Source organism: Perognathus longimembris, chromosome 4 (assembly GCF_023159225.1).
Source record: "Perognathus longimembris pacificus isolate PPM17 chromosome 4, ASM2315922v1, whole genome shotgun sequence".
In the NCBI taxonomy this organism is placed as follows: domain Eukaryota; kingdom Metazoa; phylum Chordata; class Mammalia; order Rodentia; family Heteromyidae; genus Perognathus; species Perognathus longimembris.
Genome location: NC_063164.1, coordinates 18,128,154 through 18,145,196, shown reverse-complemented (window position 1 = coordinate 18,145,196; position 17,043 = coordinate 18,128,154). Strand labels below are relative to the sequence as shown.

The window sequence follows — 17,043 nt, the reverse complement described above, 5'->3', positions numbered from 1 at the left end:
TTTGCTCTCCAAGGAAAGAGTTTAGGATAAGCCCAAGAGATAAGACACCAATGGAAGTGTCTTTTTATTTACTTCTCCTAAATTACCTGGACGTGGGACACCAGTAGTTTCTTGTTGGATGAAAACAGGTGTGCTTTCTTGGTTTTCTTCCACAGCATAGATGGTGATGTTATACTGCACACCAGGCTGCAGGTCGCTGAGGGTCACAGAATTGGCTGTCTCAGGAAGATTCAGTTCTGTGCTACTGCCTTCTAAGGATGGTGAGTAGACAATTCTGTATCCTGTGGTTCATGGGAAAAGGAAGATAGCCTGTATTGTGAAACAGAGACTCCACAAATGCTCACTCCTCCCCAACTAGCCCTTGGAATCACACTTATTTGATTAGTTAAGAGTTTAGGGGCTGGGGATATAGCCTAGTGGCAAGAGTGCCTGCCTCGGATACACGAGGCCCTAGGTTCGATTCCCCAGCACCACATATACAGAAAACGGCCAGAAGCGGCGCTGTGGCTCAAGTGGCAGAGTGCTAGCCTTGAGCGGGAAGAAGCCAGGGACAGTGCTCAGGCCCTGAGTCCAAGGCCCAGGACTGGCCAAAAAAAGAGTTTAAGCAAGAGTCTCTTTTGCTTGACTCTTTCAACATTATCATTCCTTATGGTTGCGACTACTCAGCACAAAGATGAAATAAGGATGATAATAAATATCCTTAAAGACTCAAAAGTCCTTCGTGTCAATTAGAGAAGTCATTAAGTGAAAATATTCATGCTAATTTCTTTTCTTAGAAGTCTGGATGATGAAAACAATTAATGAACCAGCCTGAACACAGAGCCATCTAGCATTGTCTGTGTCTTTGGAGAGAGTTAATGATGATGAGGCTGTAGAACCAACTCAGCATCTCCAGTGAGGTTTTCACGAACATTATATTTCTGCAACCCTGGGGATGCTTGCTTCAGCAAGCATTTCAATAAGCCATAGGGTTGGCTTTTGTGCTGAGTAGATTATGGTGTGTATGTGTGTGTAGAGAGAAAGGAGAGACAGAGAAAGTAAAACAGATTAAAGGGGAAATGATCCATAAAAAAATAGGGCTAGAATATACACACATACATGCATTCATGTATGCACAAATCTGAGAGATGTAAAGTGGTGTGCTGGTCCATAATCAGAATCATACCTACAACAATTAACATACAAGATTAACATAAAAGCGAAATCACAAGGCTTAGCTGACCGGTGATTGGTGCCTGGGGTCTGCTCCAACGAACAACAATGGAAGTGTCATCGACCTGGTCCACAGTAGGATCAGGAGGGGCATCGGGTGCTAACAAAGAAGAAAAGGAGAAAATCAGGCCAACTGTGTTGCAACAAGCCCCACACTTTATAGAAGGTCTTTTATTAATGGCAGGTTTGGGGGTTAGGGTTTTTTTGTTTGTTTGTTTGTTTTTTAGATAGTTGTGCTATATACAGACCCAGGCTATCCTTGAACTCAAGATCTTTCTGTGTCACTCAACCTCCCAAGTGCTGAGATACCAGGATACCCCATCATCCCTCACAGCAAAAAGATGAGCACTCTACACGCATGTACCTGTAGTCTGTGAAGTTGACAGGATCAAACTCTGTTTTCCTTCTTCAGATATCTGATAGACATTGACAATGTACTTGCGGCCAGGAAGCAGGTCAGGAATGTTCACAGAAGTGGCTGTGCTTGGAAGGTCTTCAGAAGAAAACAGAAAGGTTAACTGGCCAAAGCAAACCAATACTGCCTAGAGGAAGAACTATGTAGCTATGGGGGAAAAGACTAGAAGGAAGTATGCTAATAAATAACCAATAATTGTCAGCTCATGATGACTTATTTCTTCACCCCTTCCTCAATTGTTAAAATGTTCTTTTTTGGCAGATTTTTTATTTATTAATTAAATTGTGTTGACAGGTGTTGTGCAAAAGGGGTACAGTTACATAATAGGGCAGTGAGTACATTTCTTGTGATATCTTACACCCTCATTTTTCTTTCCCTTCCCTAGATCAGGTAGGCATATATACAATACCCAATGTACCAAAAACATATACAGTAGCCACATGGCTAAAAAAAGTTATATATATATATATATATATATATATATATATATATATATATATATATGAAGTGGTACAGCTATGGGTGAAAGGCTGTAGGAGGGATTTTCTTTACTTTTTGGGGGGTGCTGATCACACAGTTGATTTCAACAAAATATTCAAGAATCCGTAACCATGGGAATTGGAAAAGTATTCATGAAGGAACTGCGTGCCCCCTTAAAAGCTAACACTGTCCACTGTGATTCTCATATGGGCAATCAGTCCCTTCATGGACTGGTACCCAGACAACCGCAGAATAAAATACCATCATGGACCAGAACAACTCTAGTGCAAAAGGTTCAAAAAAACCCAGCCAGCTTAGAAATGAGGGGAGGGGAGTTTGTTCAGTCATGGAAGTTTCGGTTCATGGAGGGGAGTTTATTCATTCCATCTGAGCTGTAGAGTAGTTCCAGAGACTACCAGCCTGGAACCTAAGGGAGGCCATCTATCAACAGCCCCACCAAACCCACAGGAACCCCACATTCAGCTCACCAAGATACTGTGGTTCATCTCCCTCTTCACTCAGCTCATATTCTACCCGGAATCCTGACACGGTGTCCGAAGCAGAGACCCATGAGACCACAAAGCTACTGGCTGTGATTTCAGTCACAGACTCAGAAGTGGCCACAACCGGAGAAAAGGGTGTTGTCTCTCCTGTCACAGTGTTGCCTAGAGTGTGGCAGAAAAGGGAGAAAACGAACCATTCAGCTGTCTAGAACATTCACCATCCTCACCTACAGAATATTCACCTGAAAATGCAGGTGCCATTCCTGGAAGAAAATGATCTGAGGATGACCACTCTTCCTGAGGGAGCCCATGTCTGGGGGCCATGGGCGGATTCTAGGGGACATCACGTACTGGTGACAGGTGTGCTTGGGCTGGTGGTGAAGTCGAAGCGGGTCACCTCTCTCTGGCCATACTGCTGGATGCTGATGAGCTGCCCTTCGTATATCACACCTGGGGTCAGGCCTTTGATGGTGTACGAGTTTAAGTGGCCTGGGATGGTCGCTTCCTTCCAACGGCCCGTAGAAGTTTTCTGCAAATTTTCAATTAAAATATCACACATGTGTTTTCAAGGATGGACATACAAAGAGGGTATTCGGTATAAACCTCAAAGAAGAAGGAATGATTTTTTTTTTTATAGCTCTGTTCTGGATGAAAGTTATGGAGAACTGGAATTGGAGTTGAAACTTATTAAGGATTACTATCAGAATCAATATCTATTGGCAGCTTTCCATGTTGTGTTTGGTGTTGTTTTTCCTACTTGTTTCCATTAATCTTCATCTCTCAACCTCCTAGATCCAAGAAGTGATGTACTGTTTTGCTCCCATTTTACAGGTAGAGAAATAAAGGGTTACATGCTGGAATTGACACAGCTGAAAGCACTGAATACCTTTTCCTTTGGCCTGAGTATTTAAATGTTTAATTATTTAATAACAGAACCCAATGTTTCATCTCTTCCAATTCTTTCACTTTTATAATAAGCAGCGAAATCGTTGTTTCTAGAGTGGAAAAAGGCCATGCATTCTGTCTTTTAACTTGGGATACATTTCACATTTCTTGCCTGGCAGAAACATCCAGTGGCGTAACACTGCTTTGACTCAGACCCTGGGGCTAACACAGAGAGGCCCAACTGATCTGCTCTTGTGACTCATACTTGGAAATGAACTCCCATATTCAGAATGGTGGGCCCACTTTAAGGAAGAATGGAAAAGAATGTAATTTCAGTTTATTTAATCTTTTGCTTCCAGTTTTTTATCTTCGCATCCCACCTAATTTCATTAATGTCATGGATCACAAAGCTTATTACAATCCAATGAGTGCATAAGAAATAACCCAACTTCAAACAAGATGAAATCCTTTTAAGTGTAAATATTTGAATGCAGTGCAAGTATCAAAATACATATTTGGTGCTCAGTGATTTTATTATTTACCCAATCAACCAGCTTGTCAATAATTGCAATGTTCAAGTGCTTGTTTATATTTTGGGGCCAAATGAAAATGATCCTAAGTGCTCTTTAAATTTAAATTTCAACCAAACTTACTGTAAAAACATTGAAATCAGGGGCTGGGAATATGGCCTAGTGGTACTCGCCTCGTATACATGAAGCCCTGTGTTCGATTCCTCAGCACCACATATACAGAAAACAGCCAGAAGTGGAGCTGTGGCTCAAGAGGTAGAGTGCTAGCCTTGAGCAAAAAGAAGCCAGGGATAGTGCTCAGGCCCTGAGTTCAAGCCCCAGGACTGGCAAAAAAAAAATATGTAGTGAATCAAAAAAGAAAAATGTTACAGAATTGTAAGCCCTTTGTATAACCATTTATGAACAGCAAACAATTTTTTAAAGAGAAAGATAGTAGCTAAGGTATTTGTTTTCCAATTATGGAAGTAATGCCAATAATTTCGTTGTGAAACAAAAACTTTAAATTCTTTTTCCTTATTGGCTGAGAATACTTTTAAGCATGATTATTCTTTTTTTTTTTTTTTTTGGCCAGTCCTGGGCCTTGGACTCAGGGCCTGAGCACTGTCCCTGGCTTCTTCCCGCTCAAGGCTAGCACTCTGCCACTTGAGCCACAGCGCCGCTTCTGGCCGTTTTCTGTATATGTGGTGCTGGGGAATCGAACCTAGGGCCTCGTGTATCCGAGGCAGGCACTCTTGCCACCAGGCTATATCCCCAGCCCCATGATTATTCTTAGTTCTTTGCTAAGAAAGTCTTTGTCACATGAAGATCCAACTTCTGAAAATTCTAAACATCCAACGTACATCATATTTTTCCATATGTGAGTTCAATTTAAGGGTATTATATGGGGCATTTAATAAAAGATTGAGTAGAGAATAGTTCAGGTAAACTGTCATTAAACATTTAACCTGTTTGTTTGTTTTTTTTAAAGATCTAATGTCTTCTAAATACTATACCAGTCAACTAAAGCTACATTCTAATGTGACTGACCACATGTCAATTGGCCACTAAGAAATTATAAATGCTATCTGATGGCTAATCAGATCTGTGGAACCAAAGCTAAAACAAACAAGCAGGATAGCACATCCTGATTTGGTAAGGACTGGAGCCCCAGTGCCCAAGGTTCCTGGGAGAATACTTACAGGCCTCCACCTGAGAATGTACTTAGTGATATGAGATGGTTCTGGTGCATTCCACTGAATAGGGTGAGAGTTGGGCTGGCTGGGGGTCTCTGTGATAATTACTTGGACAGGACCACTGGTACCTGAAAATGGAAATGTGAGATTTGGTTATACTGTTTTATTTGCTCACTAAGTTTACTAATAGTTAATATACACCTATGGTCATCATTAAAGACAGTTCGCTTGCCAGTAAATGTGAGTATAATAAGAACTATTAGGTGGGAAGGACAAGGGGTGAACAAATGCAGCAGTGGTACTCATTGGGCAGTATGCTGAAAATGAACTATATAACTTGTAGGTAAGGATGGGAGGGAAGAACTGGGAGAAAGCAAGGGAACGAGTGACGTTGTCCAAAAAGAAATGCATTTATTACCTGACTTATGTAATTGTAACCCACTCTGTACATTGCCTTTATAATAACAATAAAATTTTAAGAAAAAAAACAATTAGGCTTGGCCCTTTACATACTGACACTGGAAACAATGCAACAGATTCCTTTTTTAGCTGATAATTAGTCTTTCTCATGCAAAATAGTAGAATTTCTTCATAACATGTCATTTTGAAAAAAATTAACTATCTCTTGGCATGCTTTCTTCTCTATTTTCAAAGTTAAGAATTGCGAGACTCTCATGAAACTGCCCTAACACAAATACAGCAATTCAGAATGCAAATTCCATTTACTGATTAAGCCTCTGTTAAAGCAAATTCTCCTGTGTGGATGTTTTCATCACTAATGAATCTACTAAGAAGGAAACTACATTCCAAAGGCCATATGATATGATGTAAAACAAACACATTTCTAAATAGGGTAGAATCTTAGACAAATAGACAGAGCTAATAATTAAAAAGCCAGTTTTACTTCTCATCAGTCTTAGTTTGGAAGAAGAAATTAGTTTTGCTTTTATTCAAAAGATATACTCTAATAACCATTGGTCAAATTTTTAAGAAATCAAGCTTTTTTTTTTCAAAAATAGCTATAACTGAAATGACATTATGAAGATGTTTCATACCTTGACAGGTGTGACGGTTAAACAAAGTTTAAAGTAAAGACTGAGTGCTTTTGTTTAAAAAAAAGTTAAAATAAAGGGAAGAGACTCCACTTAGGACAATAATGAAACAGTGTTAAACATTTATGTTTATAGAACAGAAAATTATCTTTCTTCTAAACACTATATTCTTTAAAATATCAGTTAAGACTGATTTGTACAAGTTCCTTGTAACAATCCTCCCAAGAATTTCTCAGAAGTACTTTTCATGTTTAATAAGGTACTGCTCTAGTCTATTAACACATTTAAGTTTTCTAAAGGCTCTTATGAACAAGTATATTGATTCTAACACTTAGTTGTCATCTATCTTAGCTGTTAAATTATCTTGGCAAACACAAATTTCTGTAGCAGAACTAATCCCTGTAGACTCAAAACTTCTGAAATAATAGACTCGCTACTACACAGAATAATTCAAAGTTGACTGAAGACTTCAAAATATCTGTAGTCTCCTTTGTGGGCAACTTTGGAAATATCTGGAGACCAATTCTGAATCTTAATTTCATTAATGCACACATATCCAAGACATATCAAGATTCACATATAAAATGCTCAGTTTTCCATTCTTACAATTGGTAGAAGTCAACTCCATGGTCCTTTGTTCATGAAAACTTATATTCAAGCATGAATAAATTTTAAAAAGCAAATATTTGCAAAAATGTTTAGACCTTTAAATTTTAAATGCTGTCTGTACTTCAGTTACAAATAAGACTGCCATGTCCTTAAGTTATTAACAATAATTCACAGAAGGTTATTTAACTATTGGTCCTTCAAAGAAATACTACTACAATCTTTTTAGGTACAGAAGACATTTGATACACACTTTACTTGTGCCAATAATTACTCAAGGAGCAAAGTTTATGATGGTACATTGCCTATGAAAGCATAAGTCTTTAGAAGTCAATACTTAGCCAGGCACTGTTGGTTCCTGCCTGTCATCCTAGTTACTCAGGGGGTTGAGATCTGAGGACTGCCATTCAAAACCACCCCAGGCAAAAAAGTCCATAAGACTCATATCTCCAATTAACTGCAAGAAATACAGAAGTGGGGCTGCGGCTCATTATGGTAGAGCACTAGCCTTGAGCAGAAAAGCTTAGGGACAGTGCCCAGGCCCTGACCTCAAGCCCCACAACCAACAAAAAATAAAAAAGGAAGTCAATACTAATGACTTTCATTATCTAATTACACACTTACATGTTGACAAGGACACAAACAAGAAGATGATGAAGGAGAGGGGAAGGAAGGGAAGAATGAGGTTTCTATAGTGGTTTTCATTCCTGTTATAGTGAAACAAAACTACTGAATTCTACCTTTTGAATTTCAGGCACTTAACATAGTCCATCTTTAAGGGAACCACACTAAATAGCAGTGATGATTTAGTGCATTTTTGTCCAAGATATGAATTAATCACTATAATTCTATACTATATAGAATTTGAAGACAGAAATTTGAAGACAGAAAAGTTGGAAATTCAGATATTTACATTATTTAAATTTTTGATAATTTCTTTTTTTTTCTTTAACTTTTCTTTTGGTTTTTGAAGCAAAGTTTCTCTATGTAGCCCATGCTGGACTTAAACTCACCAAGAATCTCAGGCTGGCCTCAGCTCATACTAGTTCTGACTTAACTTCCTGAGTGTTACGATTACATGTATGGGCCTCTGTGCCCAGTTTTACCATGCTTTTGATACTGGTTAGTTGGTTCAATTATTTCATTAACCACTCTGTCCTATACTAGCAATTACCACTGTGTAATCTTCACTCCTCTTACTCAGTATAACCAAACTTAACACTAAACTAGTTAAGAAAAAACAAGCATGATACAATTTATGCATTTTCAAACTCAGTTTCAACTAAGCTCAAATTGAATCATTTCCAGTTATGGTGGTGACCCTGGAGAAGTTAAACATTGATCATTTTTTCAATTCAATCCTTTTTCCCTCTACTTAATTTGCTGAGAGCTATGTTTTCCTAGTTGCTTATTGACTAATCAAAGGCTCTTATCTTTTGTTAGTTTGGATAACTCTTGCAGGCCTTCTGTAGGAAGAGTCAACAGGGCAAGGCTCAGAGACAATTTATTGGTAATCTGTTGTTCCTTTATTCTTTCCACACTCTTACAGCCCACACATTAAGCAAACCAGACATGCAGATAACCACCACACAGTATGTCTGAGGTCAAGCATCCCTAGCTCTCCCCATTTTCAAAAGTGCTTAATGGCCCTTTTTGATGTTGCCCTTTTTAGAAAGTAGGAACAAAGTCAAGAGGTAAACCTCCAGGTAGAGTGACAGACTTTATCTATGACAGTCTATCACAATGTTTCCTGTAAAAAAGCATATGGACAAGCTTATTTCAAGAAACAGAGGCTGCTCTGGGATCTAGGGGCTCAAGCCTGTAATCCTAGCTACTCAAGAGGCTGAGATCTGAAGATTGAAGTTCAAAAGACAGCTCAGGCAGGAAAGTCTATGTCATCTCCAGTTAACTACCACAAATCCGGGAGTGGAGCTGTGGCCCAAGTGGTAGAGCACTAGTCTTGAGCAAAAAAGCTTAGGAACCCAGGCACCTAGCCCCTAAATTCAAGCCCCAGGACTGGCACCAGAAACAAAGATAGACAGACAGACAAGACGACAGAGACAGAGGGAAAGAAACAGAAACACACAGAAAGAGAGACAGAACCAGGACAAAGATCTCAAGAGAAATAGTTTTGAACTATTTTTAACACACCAGAAAATAACTTTCAACACACTAGTAGCCGTAGAAATGGAGTATTATTTTAGACATTTCTGAACAAATTTAGAAATCAACCATCTAACACAATTATATACTTTCTAAACTCATAATACTTCTGTAATCAAATTTAAAACTCAACTAAAAAATAAAAATTAAAAAAAAACCTACAGTGGTACCCACGTCTGAATCTACCATGAATACAACTCAAGACATGTCTTTCCATATCAAGGGACCATCTTCCCACTGTGTAGATGAGGAATGGGGTCTGACTGGCATCTCAATGGCAGCATATTCAGAGAGGAGACCCTAGGCCTGCTCAACACTCTAGTTTGCTCTCTCTCACCAAGCATCTCTCATCACATTATGGAGGCACTGAGTTAACCTAATCTCCATTTCTGACACTCCCCAAATCATTTGTTTTGTGCTTGTGGGCATGTTGTTTTATGTGTAAAGTTAATGATCATTCAAAGTATCTAGGAGCCACTCAAATAACAGTCGTCTGGTAAGTAGATGGTCCTAATTCAAGATGTCTCATGACAACCAATTGGTATATTCTAGATGAAACTTTCCCTAAAAATGTAAGACTAACCACTACAGATAGAAATCAGTCATTGTGACCTGAAAAAAAAAAAAAAAGCAATAAGCATGTGAAGGTGTTTGAACTGTACAGAGTTGACCAAGTTACTCAATGCTTGACCCAGAATACTTTGTTTCATATTTGAACTCACCAAACAAATGAACAGTTTCCTATAAGGAGGGCTCAGAGAACATGATGGAAGAAAACATACCCCATATTATATTCCATGCCCCACTTCTCTGCTACTTTTTTTCCCGCCTGGGGCTTGGACTCAGGGCCAGGGCACTGTCCCTGGCTTCTTTTTGCTCAAGGCTAGCACTCCACTACTTGAGCCACAGTGCCACTTCCCACTTTTTCTGTTTATATGGTGCTAAGGAATTGAACCTAGGGCCTCATGCATGCTAGGCAAACACTCTACTGCTAAGCCACATTCCCAGCACTTCTATGTTACTTTAAGAACTTTACTCAATTCTTCATTCCCAGGATACCTCAATCCATGTATAGACAGAGACCAAATGAGCTAGAGTGACTTACTAACAGAACAGTCTACAGTGTAAGAAACAAAATTATGAGTGAATAAACAGTTTCCTACCTTTTATTTGATGGGAGAAGAAAGGGAAAATTCTGTCAAAGTTCAACCATTGGAGAAAAAGATGGCAAAGAAAGAGGAACCCACTTGAAGCTCAGACCATTAATAAACAGTTTATACCACCCATGGCTCTCAGTGCCCAGTGTCAGAGCTGCTCACCTGGGTAGGACTGCAGAGGTTGGCAATGCCACTCCCCAATGCCCCGGCCATAGCAGTAGCACTGGTACCTGACGCCGTGCACATACTTCTCCCACGAGTCTCCAATTTGATAAAATGTTCGGGTTTCTGAATCTTGACACTGGTCTACAAAATATGCCAGAAAACATTTTTACAAATACTCTACAACTTTTTACAAATATTGGCTATGTGGATATTAAGTTTTTAAAATAGGTATTGCGTGTGTGTGTGTGTGTGTGTGTGTGTACTCATCCTGAGGTTTGAACTCAGGGCTTGGGTGATGCCCCTGAGCTTTTTTGCTCAAGGCTAAGCTAGCACTCTACCACTAGCTTTTTAATGGTTAATTGGAGATAAGAGTCTCACAGACTTTCCTTCCTAGTCTGGCTTCAAACCAGCTAAATCTCAATCTCCTAAGTAGCTAGGATTTTAAGCATGAGCCATTGGTGCCTGGCTAGATATTCTATCTTATCCATATCAGCTATACTACTTGAATAGCCAAGAAAAAAATCCAATTATTAGAGGAACTAATCTTAGGTCAATTATGTAGAATGTAACTAAGAGTAACTACCAAGAAGCTTCTAAGAAAAGCTCTTCGGATCCTAGTCAGCTTTGGCAATCTCAGGTCAAACAAACTGGCTTGGTTTATTTTGCCAGTGAGCAATCTGTCTCTTTCAGTAAAGGGATTTTTAATAGATTACCAAGTGCTAGTAACCCAGCTCTTTTAAGGACAAATCTTCACTGTCTGCCCAGTTTTATCATACAGAGGAGCCAAAGTTAAATTAGAGTGTTTTGGAGGCAGGTATTTGCTTGGCTCATCTTTGGCCCAATTACTCTGCAATCAGCAAAGGAAAGTTGGTTTATCTCCATGATCCAGAACCAAAGCCCTAACTCTACTCAATTAAAGAAAACCTGCAAATGTCACTCAATCCAGCAAAAACCAGATGATTACCACAATTAAGATACATTGGTTTGAGATAAGAAGAAAGACTTTGCAAAGCTCTCTGCAAATAACTAACCAAAGTTGGAGTCAATTTCAGTCACAGAACAATTAATTGCTGGCTATCTCTGAGACTGGCCAAGCATTCTCCACATCCAAAATCATCTAGGAAAAGGGGGCTACTTACCAATGGGATCACATTTCCATCTGCCCCGGCCCTGACCAAAGCAAGTGCAGTTCAGCATGTGACCCTCTTCGTGACGCTTGTGGAATGTATCGTTCACATTGTATGTGATGTCATCAACAATGCACTGATCTGTGTGGGAAGCAATTGGATGGATAATGAACTTTTTTAAATTCCACTAATGAACAAAATCATGTTTTTCAAACCATATGATTCTTCTCCTTGATTACTGAAACCTTCCAGGAAATCCGCTTGTCTATTGGCTTAGATAGAAGAAGCTCTTGGTTTCCCTTCCAAACTTAGTAATACCATTTTTGCTTCTCAAAATTCTCCTTTACAGACTTGTAACATCAGTACATACAACTCAAGTATGTCGTAAAGAAAAATACACCTCACCGTGCAAAACCAATTTTGAATAAACACACGTCCTAGTTGTTATAGCCCTTGCCTAGTTGATAACATCCTTTAAAATTCTCTTTGTTATAATGAGATGATTCAACATATTTGTACAGGACACAGCAGAGTGCAGTGGTCTTAACTCTGGAATGGGAAAGGGGAAAAGGTATCTAAACTTAGACTGAAATAAAACAGCATGTGTATGTAGGGTTTGTAACGTGAATGAAACAATTAGGTTAAGTCTGTTCTCCAAGAGATCCTGAGAAAAAGGGAAAGCAATTCATTTCATCTGTAAAATAAGAACCTTGGTCTCACAAAACCCTATTAAGATTCCATGCAGTTCTGTGGCATCATATGTAAATTATTACTCCTGGGACGTGCTTCCCATAGGACACCACAAAAAGAACAAAATCAGCCCAGTTTGTACAGGCTAGCCACATGGGCTATTGATTAGCCCAGAGTTCTATTTAAATATTCTTTTTCAAATTAAAGAAATAAGAAACTAAAACTGTTTTTACAAAGCCACCAATTCTTCATATATATATATATATATATATATATATATATATATCTGAGTCTGAAGAGGAAAACTAATCTGAACACAGGAATTTATTTTCTAATTTATTTTAAATGGATCTCCTAGGATCTGATTTTTCATTAGCAAAGTCCTTTTAATTTGCAGAAATGATCTGATCTTTTCTAGACATGAATCCAGGGCACAAGCTGAAGCTGTAAGATCAAACATTAATGATTTTGTCTTTTAAGTTTCTCTTTTTGGTTCAGCCTAAGTACTTACATCCTGGGAATGTTCCAGTAACCTAGAACTGCTGTGCTCTCTATTCTTACCTCTTTCCTTCTTTCTTTCCTGTCTCCTTTCCTCCCTCCATCCTTTCTTCCTCTCTCTTTCCTTTCTCTTCTCTTCTCTCTCTCTCTCTCTCTCTCTCTCTCTCTCTCTCTCTCTCTCTCTTTCTCAGTCTCTCTCACCCACCACCCCATCTGTGTCTCTGTATTCTTGGCTCTCAGATATTTTCAGTAAACCAGCATACCTCGGAGCTGGGAGTAGGCAACACACGTCCACTCTCCACGGCCATTCCCAACGCATGTGCACCTCATCATGTGACCCATGTCATGCTGTTTATCCCACTGATCTCCAATGCGATACATAACTCCCTCATTGGTTGTGCAGATCTCCTCATGGGCTGTTTGGAAATGGACCAGAAGTACATTGATAAGCAATCACAAGGTCAAATGAGTATGCATACATAGTTCCCTTTGATCATTCTAAATATTCTCAGTTGTGAAGAAGCCTTAGGTGCCGTCAAAATCTCTAAGTGCAACTAGCATAAGTGTATAGTTTTGGAGGAGAAAATTATGTGAAGGTAAAATATGCTATAGGAAATCATTACAGAAAGGGCTGAGGGATGTCTAAGATAATACATACATTCATCCAAAGGCTTTGCGTTGTTCTAGAAGCCTGCCTTGTAACCTGTCCTACTTCTGGTTTAGAATAGTTCAAGAATAAGTTATGTATTTGGGTATAGAATGTCAAGGAAAAGAGTTTCTCTCCTAAACCCAATGTTATCATAATGCCAAGGAAAAGAGTTTCTCTCCTAAACTCAATGTTATCATTGGTTGAAATGAGAAAAGTGGAAGAATAAATGGTTTTCCTGCCTCTTACTTCACAGGGAAAAATTTCCTGATTCTACAACTGGAAGATTCAAGGTCATCAACATGACTCTTGAAATGTGAAAACAAATAAAAATGCCTTGGTTCCCCTTTCTTCATCCAGGAAGATGAATAAATGAAAAAACATTCCCTACTTGACAGAAAATGTGTTTGGTCATGGTACTTGATAAGTGATAGAGCTTATGGCAGTCAAACCAAAGCCATGTATAAAGAACTATAAGACTGGGACTATAGCCATCAGTTTGATTTCTTAGCTGTGTGGTCCCACAAATGATAGTACTTTTGCAAATTTATATTTCCAGACTTACAAATAAAAGGATTTGGTTATTTATGTAGCTTTTGACACTATCATGTTAATGGAATCTTAAAAGCTGAACACTGGTAGCTCATGCACGCAATCCTAGCTACTCAACAGGAGGCCAAGATAGATCTGTGAATCAAGGTTCCAGGCCAGCCCAGACAGAAAAGTCCATGAGACTCTTACCTCTAATTAACTACCAAAAAATCAGAAGTGATACTGTGGCTGGAATGATATAGTGCCAGACTTGATCATGAAAAAGCTAAGGGACAGCACAGCACCCATGCTCTGAGTTCAAGTCCCACGAAAAATACCAATAATTATACAATTCTATCAATTCTTATGTATATGATAACACATATATAAAGATCTATATCATACAAAGTTTTTTTCCCCCAAATGGCCTACATGAACCAAATAGGAATAAACAGAACCCGAGACTCTGCTTTGGCTCCTTAAGGGGTCATACACATAGGCAACCCACAGGGTTTCATCATACCAGCCATGGGACAGAATCCAAACTTCTGGTCGGCGTCATAGTTCTGTGTGGTTCCACACCATTTCATGTTGTCCCTCCTGCCCTCAGAAGTACAATCGGTGTAATTGTGGTTGTTATACAGGAAAGGGAAGTGGCATAAGGCACCATTGGAATTTCCACCTCGAGTCTGCACCAAAACTGCCAGGGCAATACACCAATAGGAAAAGATAGGTTACAATGGAAAAGCTCTGAGAGTGCCATATTTCTTCAGCTAATTCCCAGATAGCCTAACCCAGAATAAAAGGTATCAGATAATTTAGTCTTAAGCTTCTTAGTCTATTTTTATCTTCATCTTCAAAATAGATTGAAATCTCATTCCATTCATTTTTCCTAGCCAAAAAGAAACAACAACAAAAAAGATGAAGTGATAGCTTGGTATAAAATATAGTCCTAACCAGAAAATAAGCAAAGGCACTCAGATATCCACACTGTGCATTCATGAACCTTGTGGGACTGTCTACAAATTTCAAAGCATGAGCATCTTGAATCACATCATAATCCCTACACGGGGAGATAATTGCACTGGAGGGCTTGTCCCTGGGCGTGGTTTCACGGTGATGGTACAGAAGACCACAGAATGCTCCTCGCTGCTGAGTTAGCGCCATGTCTCCTCTGTCCAAACAGATCCCAAGGGAAGCTTCTTGTGTAACCTCACAATTAATGGTTTGACAGTTGGCAAATAGAATGGGTTTTCCCCTCACCCCTGTGGTCTCTCCGGGGACACTCACCAGTATGGTCGGTACAGAAGGAATACTTCTGGTCCTGCTCGTAATTTGAAGTTGTGCTACACCACAGATGTCCATCCTGCCGGCCTTCTGTGGTGCAGGAGTAGAAAGTGCGGCCGTTGTAGGTGAAGGGGAGGACGCAGGGCTCTCCATTTGAATTGCCACCGTAAGTCTGAGTCACGGCTACAAGCATACCCAAAGACAAAAATGTCTCAGTCAGGAGGACGGCTTTGCCTCCTACTAACAGCTGTTTATTTATAGCTGAAAATGAGAGACTGAGTTGTGCCCTCAAAGGGAAAAGCTGTGCATACAGATATTCATCTGGTTAGCCGCAGTTAAAGGGGGACTCCATCAGGAGAGCTAGGCCTGCTGTGGAGACAGCCAAGGATCTGCGTTCCCGTGGATGCCCTTGGCTACTTACTCCTGGGGCCTTCCCTTTGTTTTTTCCTACATGTAAATCTGTGTAAGTACAGGTTAATTAAGAAGGCTGCTCTACAGATGATTCTGGGGATAAGTATGCCTACTTCGGTGGCATAAGAAACATAATATATTTGAGCCTGTTTTAGGGAAATCTTTTTTTTTTCCAAAACAGACACTTTAGTATTGCCAGTTTTGTAGCCCAGAAGAGATAACTTTGAGATAGCTACATCTCAAAGCCGCTGAGATTTTTTTTAAGAGTATAAAATATAGATGATCAGCTATTCAGAAAACAGCCCTCACAGGAACGTTTTTGGCAAATGGAGATAATGCATAGTAGTATTATTCCAACTACAGGAAGGAAAACACACAGATTAAAAAGGCTGAAAGAAAATCCATCAAATGTCACTGCGATTGTCATCAAGAGGTCGAAGGACTATAAACATTTTTGTTTGCGTATTGCTTTATATTCAAATGTATTCCCTTACCAGAAAAAAAAAAATTAATCAGGTCACTTGATTTTTTAGAAAGACAACATATACCTGTCTCCTGGCAGCTGACTCCATTGCCCAGGCAAGTGCAAAGCATCTGCTTATTTCCTTGGGTCTTCAGCCACTGCATCCCCACAGAATAGAACACGCCACTGTCTGAGGCACAGTGGCCATAGGGAGCAGGCTGGGGCTGGGGCTGAGGCTGGTAAATAGCGGTCCGGACATCTGAGAAGGAGCCAGAGCCTAAAGACACAAGAAATGAAAAGTCACAAAAGTAGTCAATGTGAGAAGACAATGAATGATTTTGGAGTCAGGACCTTCAGCATCCCACAGGAATTACCTAGACCTGGAAAGAAATGTCTCCCATTCTTCACTGTAGCTTCTATATTCAGCTTAAGAAATAATCTACACTACTACTCTACCACATAGTCTCCAACTTCTAGCTCACCTAGAGCTGCCAGGATTGTATTTCTAAGTGACAGACATTATTCTGCTACTCTATGGAGCAAGGACGAGTCCAACTAATCCTTACTCAAAACAGGAAATTCACAGTCCATGAGCTTCAGAATACTTCAAAGCTAACTTCTTTCCAGACTCAAATCCTGCTACTTTCTTGCTCTCTGCTTCATTCCACTGAGTTGCTCATCGTGACCCAGTGTTGGTGCCATGTTTCCTTATTTTCTTCTTCTTTGTGCTACGACTGGGGCTTTGTGCTCTCACTTACCTACTTTGCTCAGGCTGGTGCTCTACCACTTGAGCCATGCCTCCACTTCTGACTTTTGCTGGTTAATTGGAGATAGGAGAAACTTGTCTGCCTAGGCTGGCTTTGAACCTCAGTCTTCAGATGAGAGCATCCTGAGTAGTTAGGGTTACAGGCATGGCGGGGGGGGGGGGGGGGGACCATGTTTGTCTGTCACCATGTACCCTTGATGGACAGATTTCTTTCTCTAGACCCTTATAAAATATCTATGATACAAAAACATACTTTCTCTATGCCAGATTTCTTTCTTTTCTTT

General features: G+C 39.7%; 1 protein-coding gene across 8 annotated transcripts in view; it reads right to left on the bottom strand.

The window, feature by feature from the left end:
* Fn1 (fibronectin 1) overlaps window positions 1-17,043 on the bottom strand; it is a 70,546-nt gene that overhangs the window by 44,177 nt on the left and 9,326 nt on the right. For all 8 annotated transcript variants that reach the window (XM_048344807.1, XM_048344809.1, XM_048344810.1 and 5 more), the window contains exons 7-18: window positions 16,079-16,270; window positions 15,123-15,302; window positions 14,356-14,532; window positions 12,919-13,071; window positions 11,480-11,608; window positions 10,338-10,481; window positions 5,204-5,325; window positions 2,962-3,139; window positions 2,596-2,772; window positions 1,577-1,705; window positions 1,223-1,312; window positions 87-281 (exon numbers count right to left, since the gene is read on the bottom strand). In XM_048344807.1, the coding sequence (XP_048200764.1) occupies window positions 87-281; window positions 1,223-1,312; window positions 1,577-1,705; window positions 2,596-2,772; window positions 2,962-3,139; window positions 5,204-5,325; window positions 10,338-10,481; window positions 11,480-11,608; window positions 12,919-13,071; window positions 14,356-14,532; window positions 15,123-15,302; window positions 16,079-16,270 (1,866 nt within the window). The remainder of the gene's footprint in view (window positions 1-86; window positions 282-1,222; window positions 1,313-1,576; window positions 1,706-2,595; window positions 2,773-2,961; window positions 3,140-5,203; window positions 5,326-10,337; window positions 10,482-11,479; window positions 11,609-12,918; window positions 13,072-14,355; window positions 14,533-15,122; window positions 15,303-16,078; window positions 16,271-17,043) is intronic.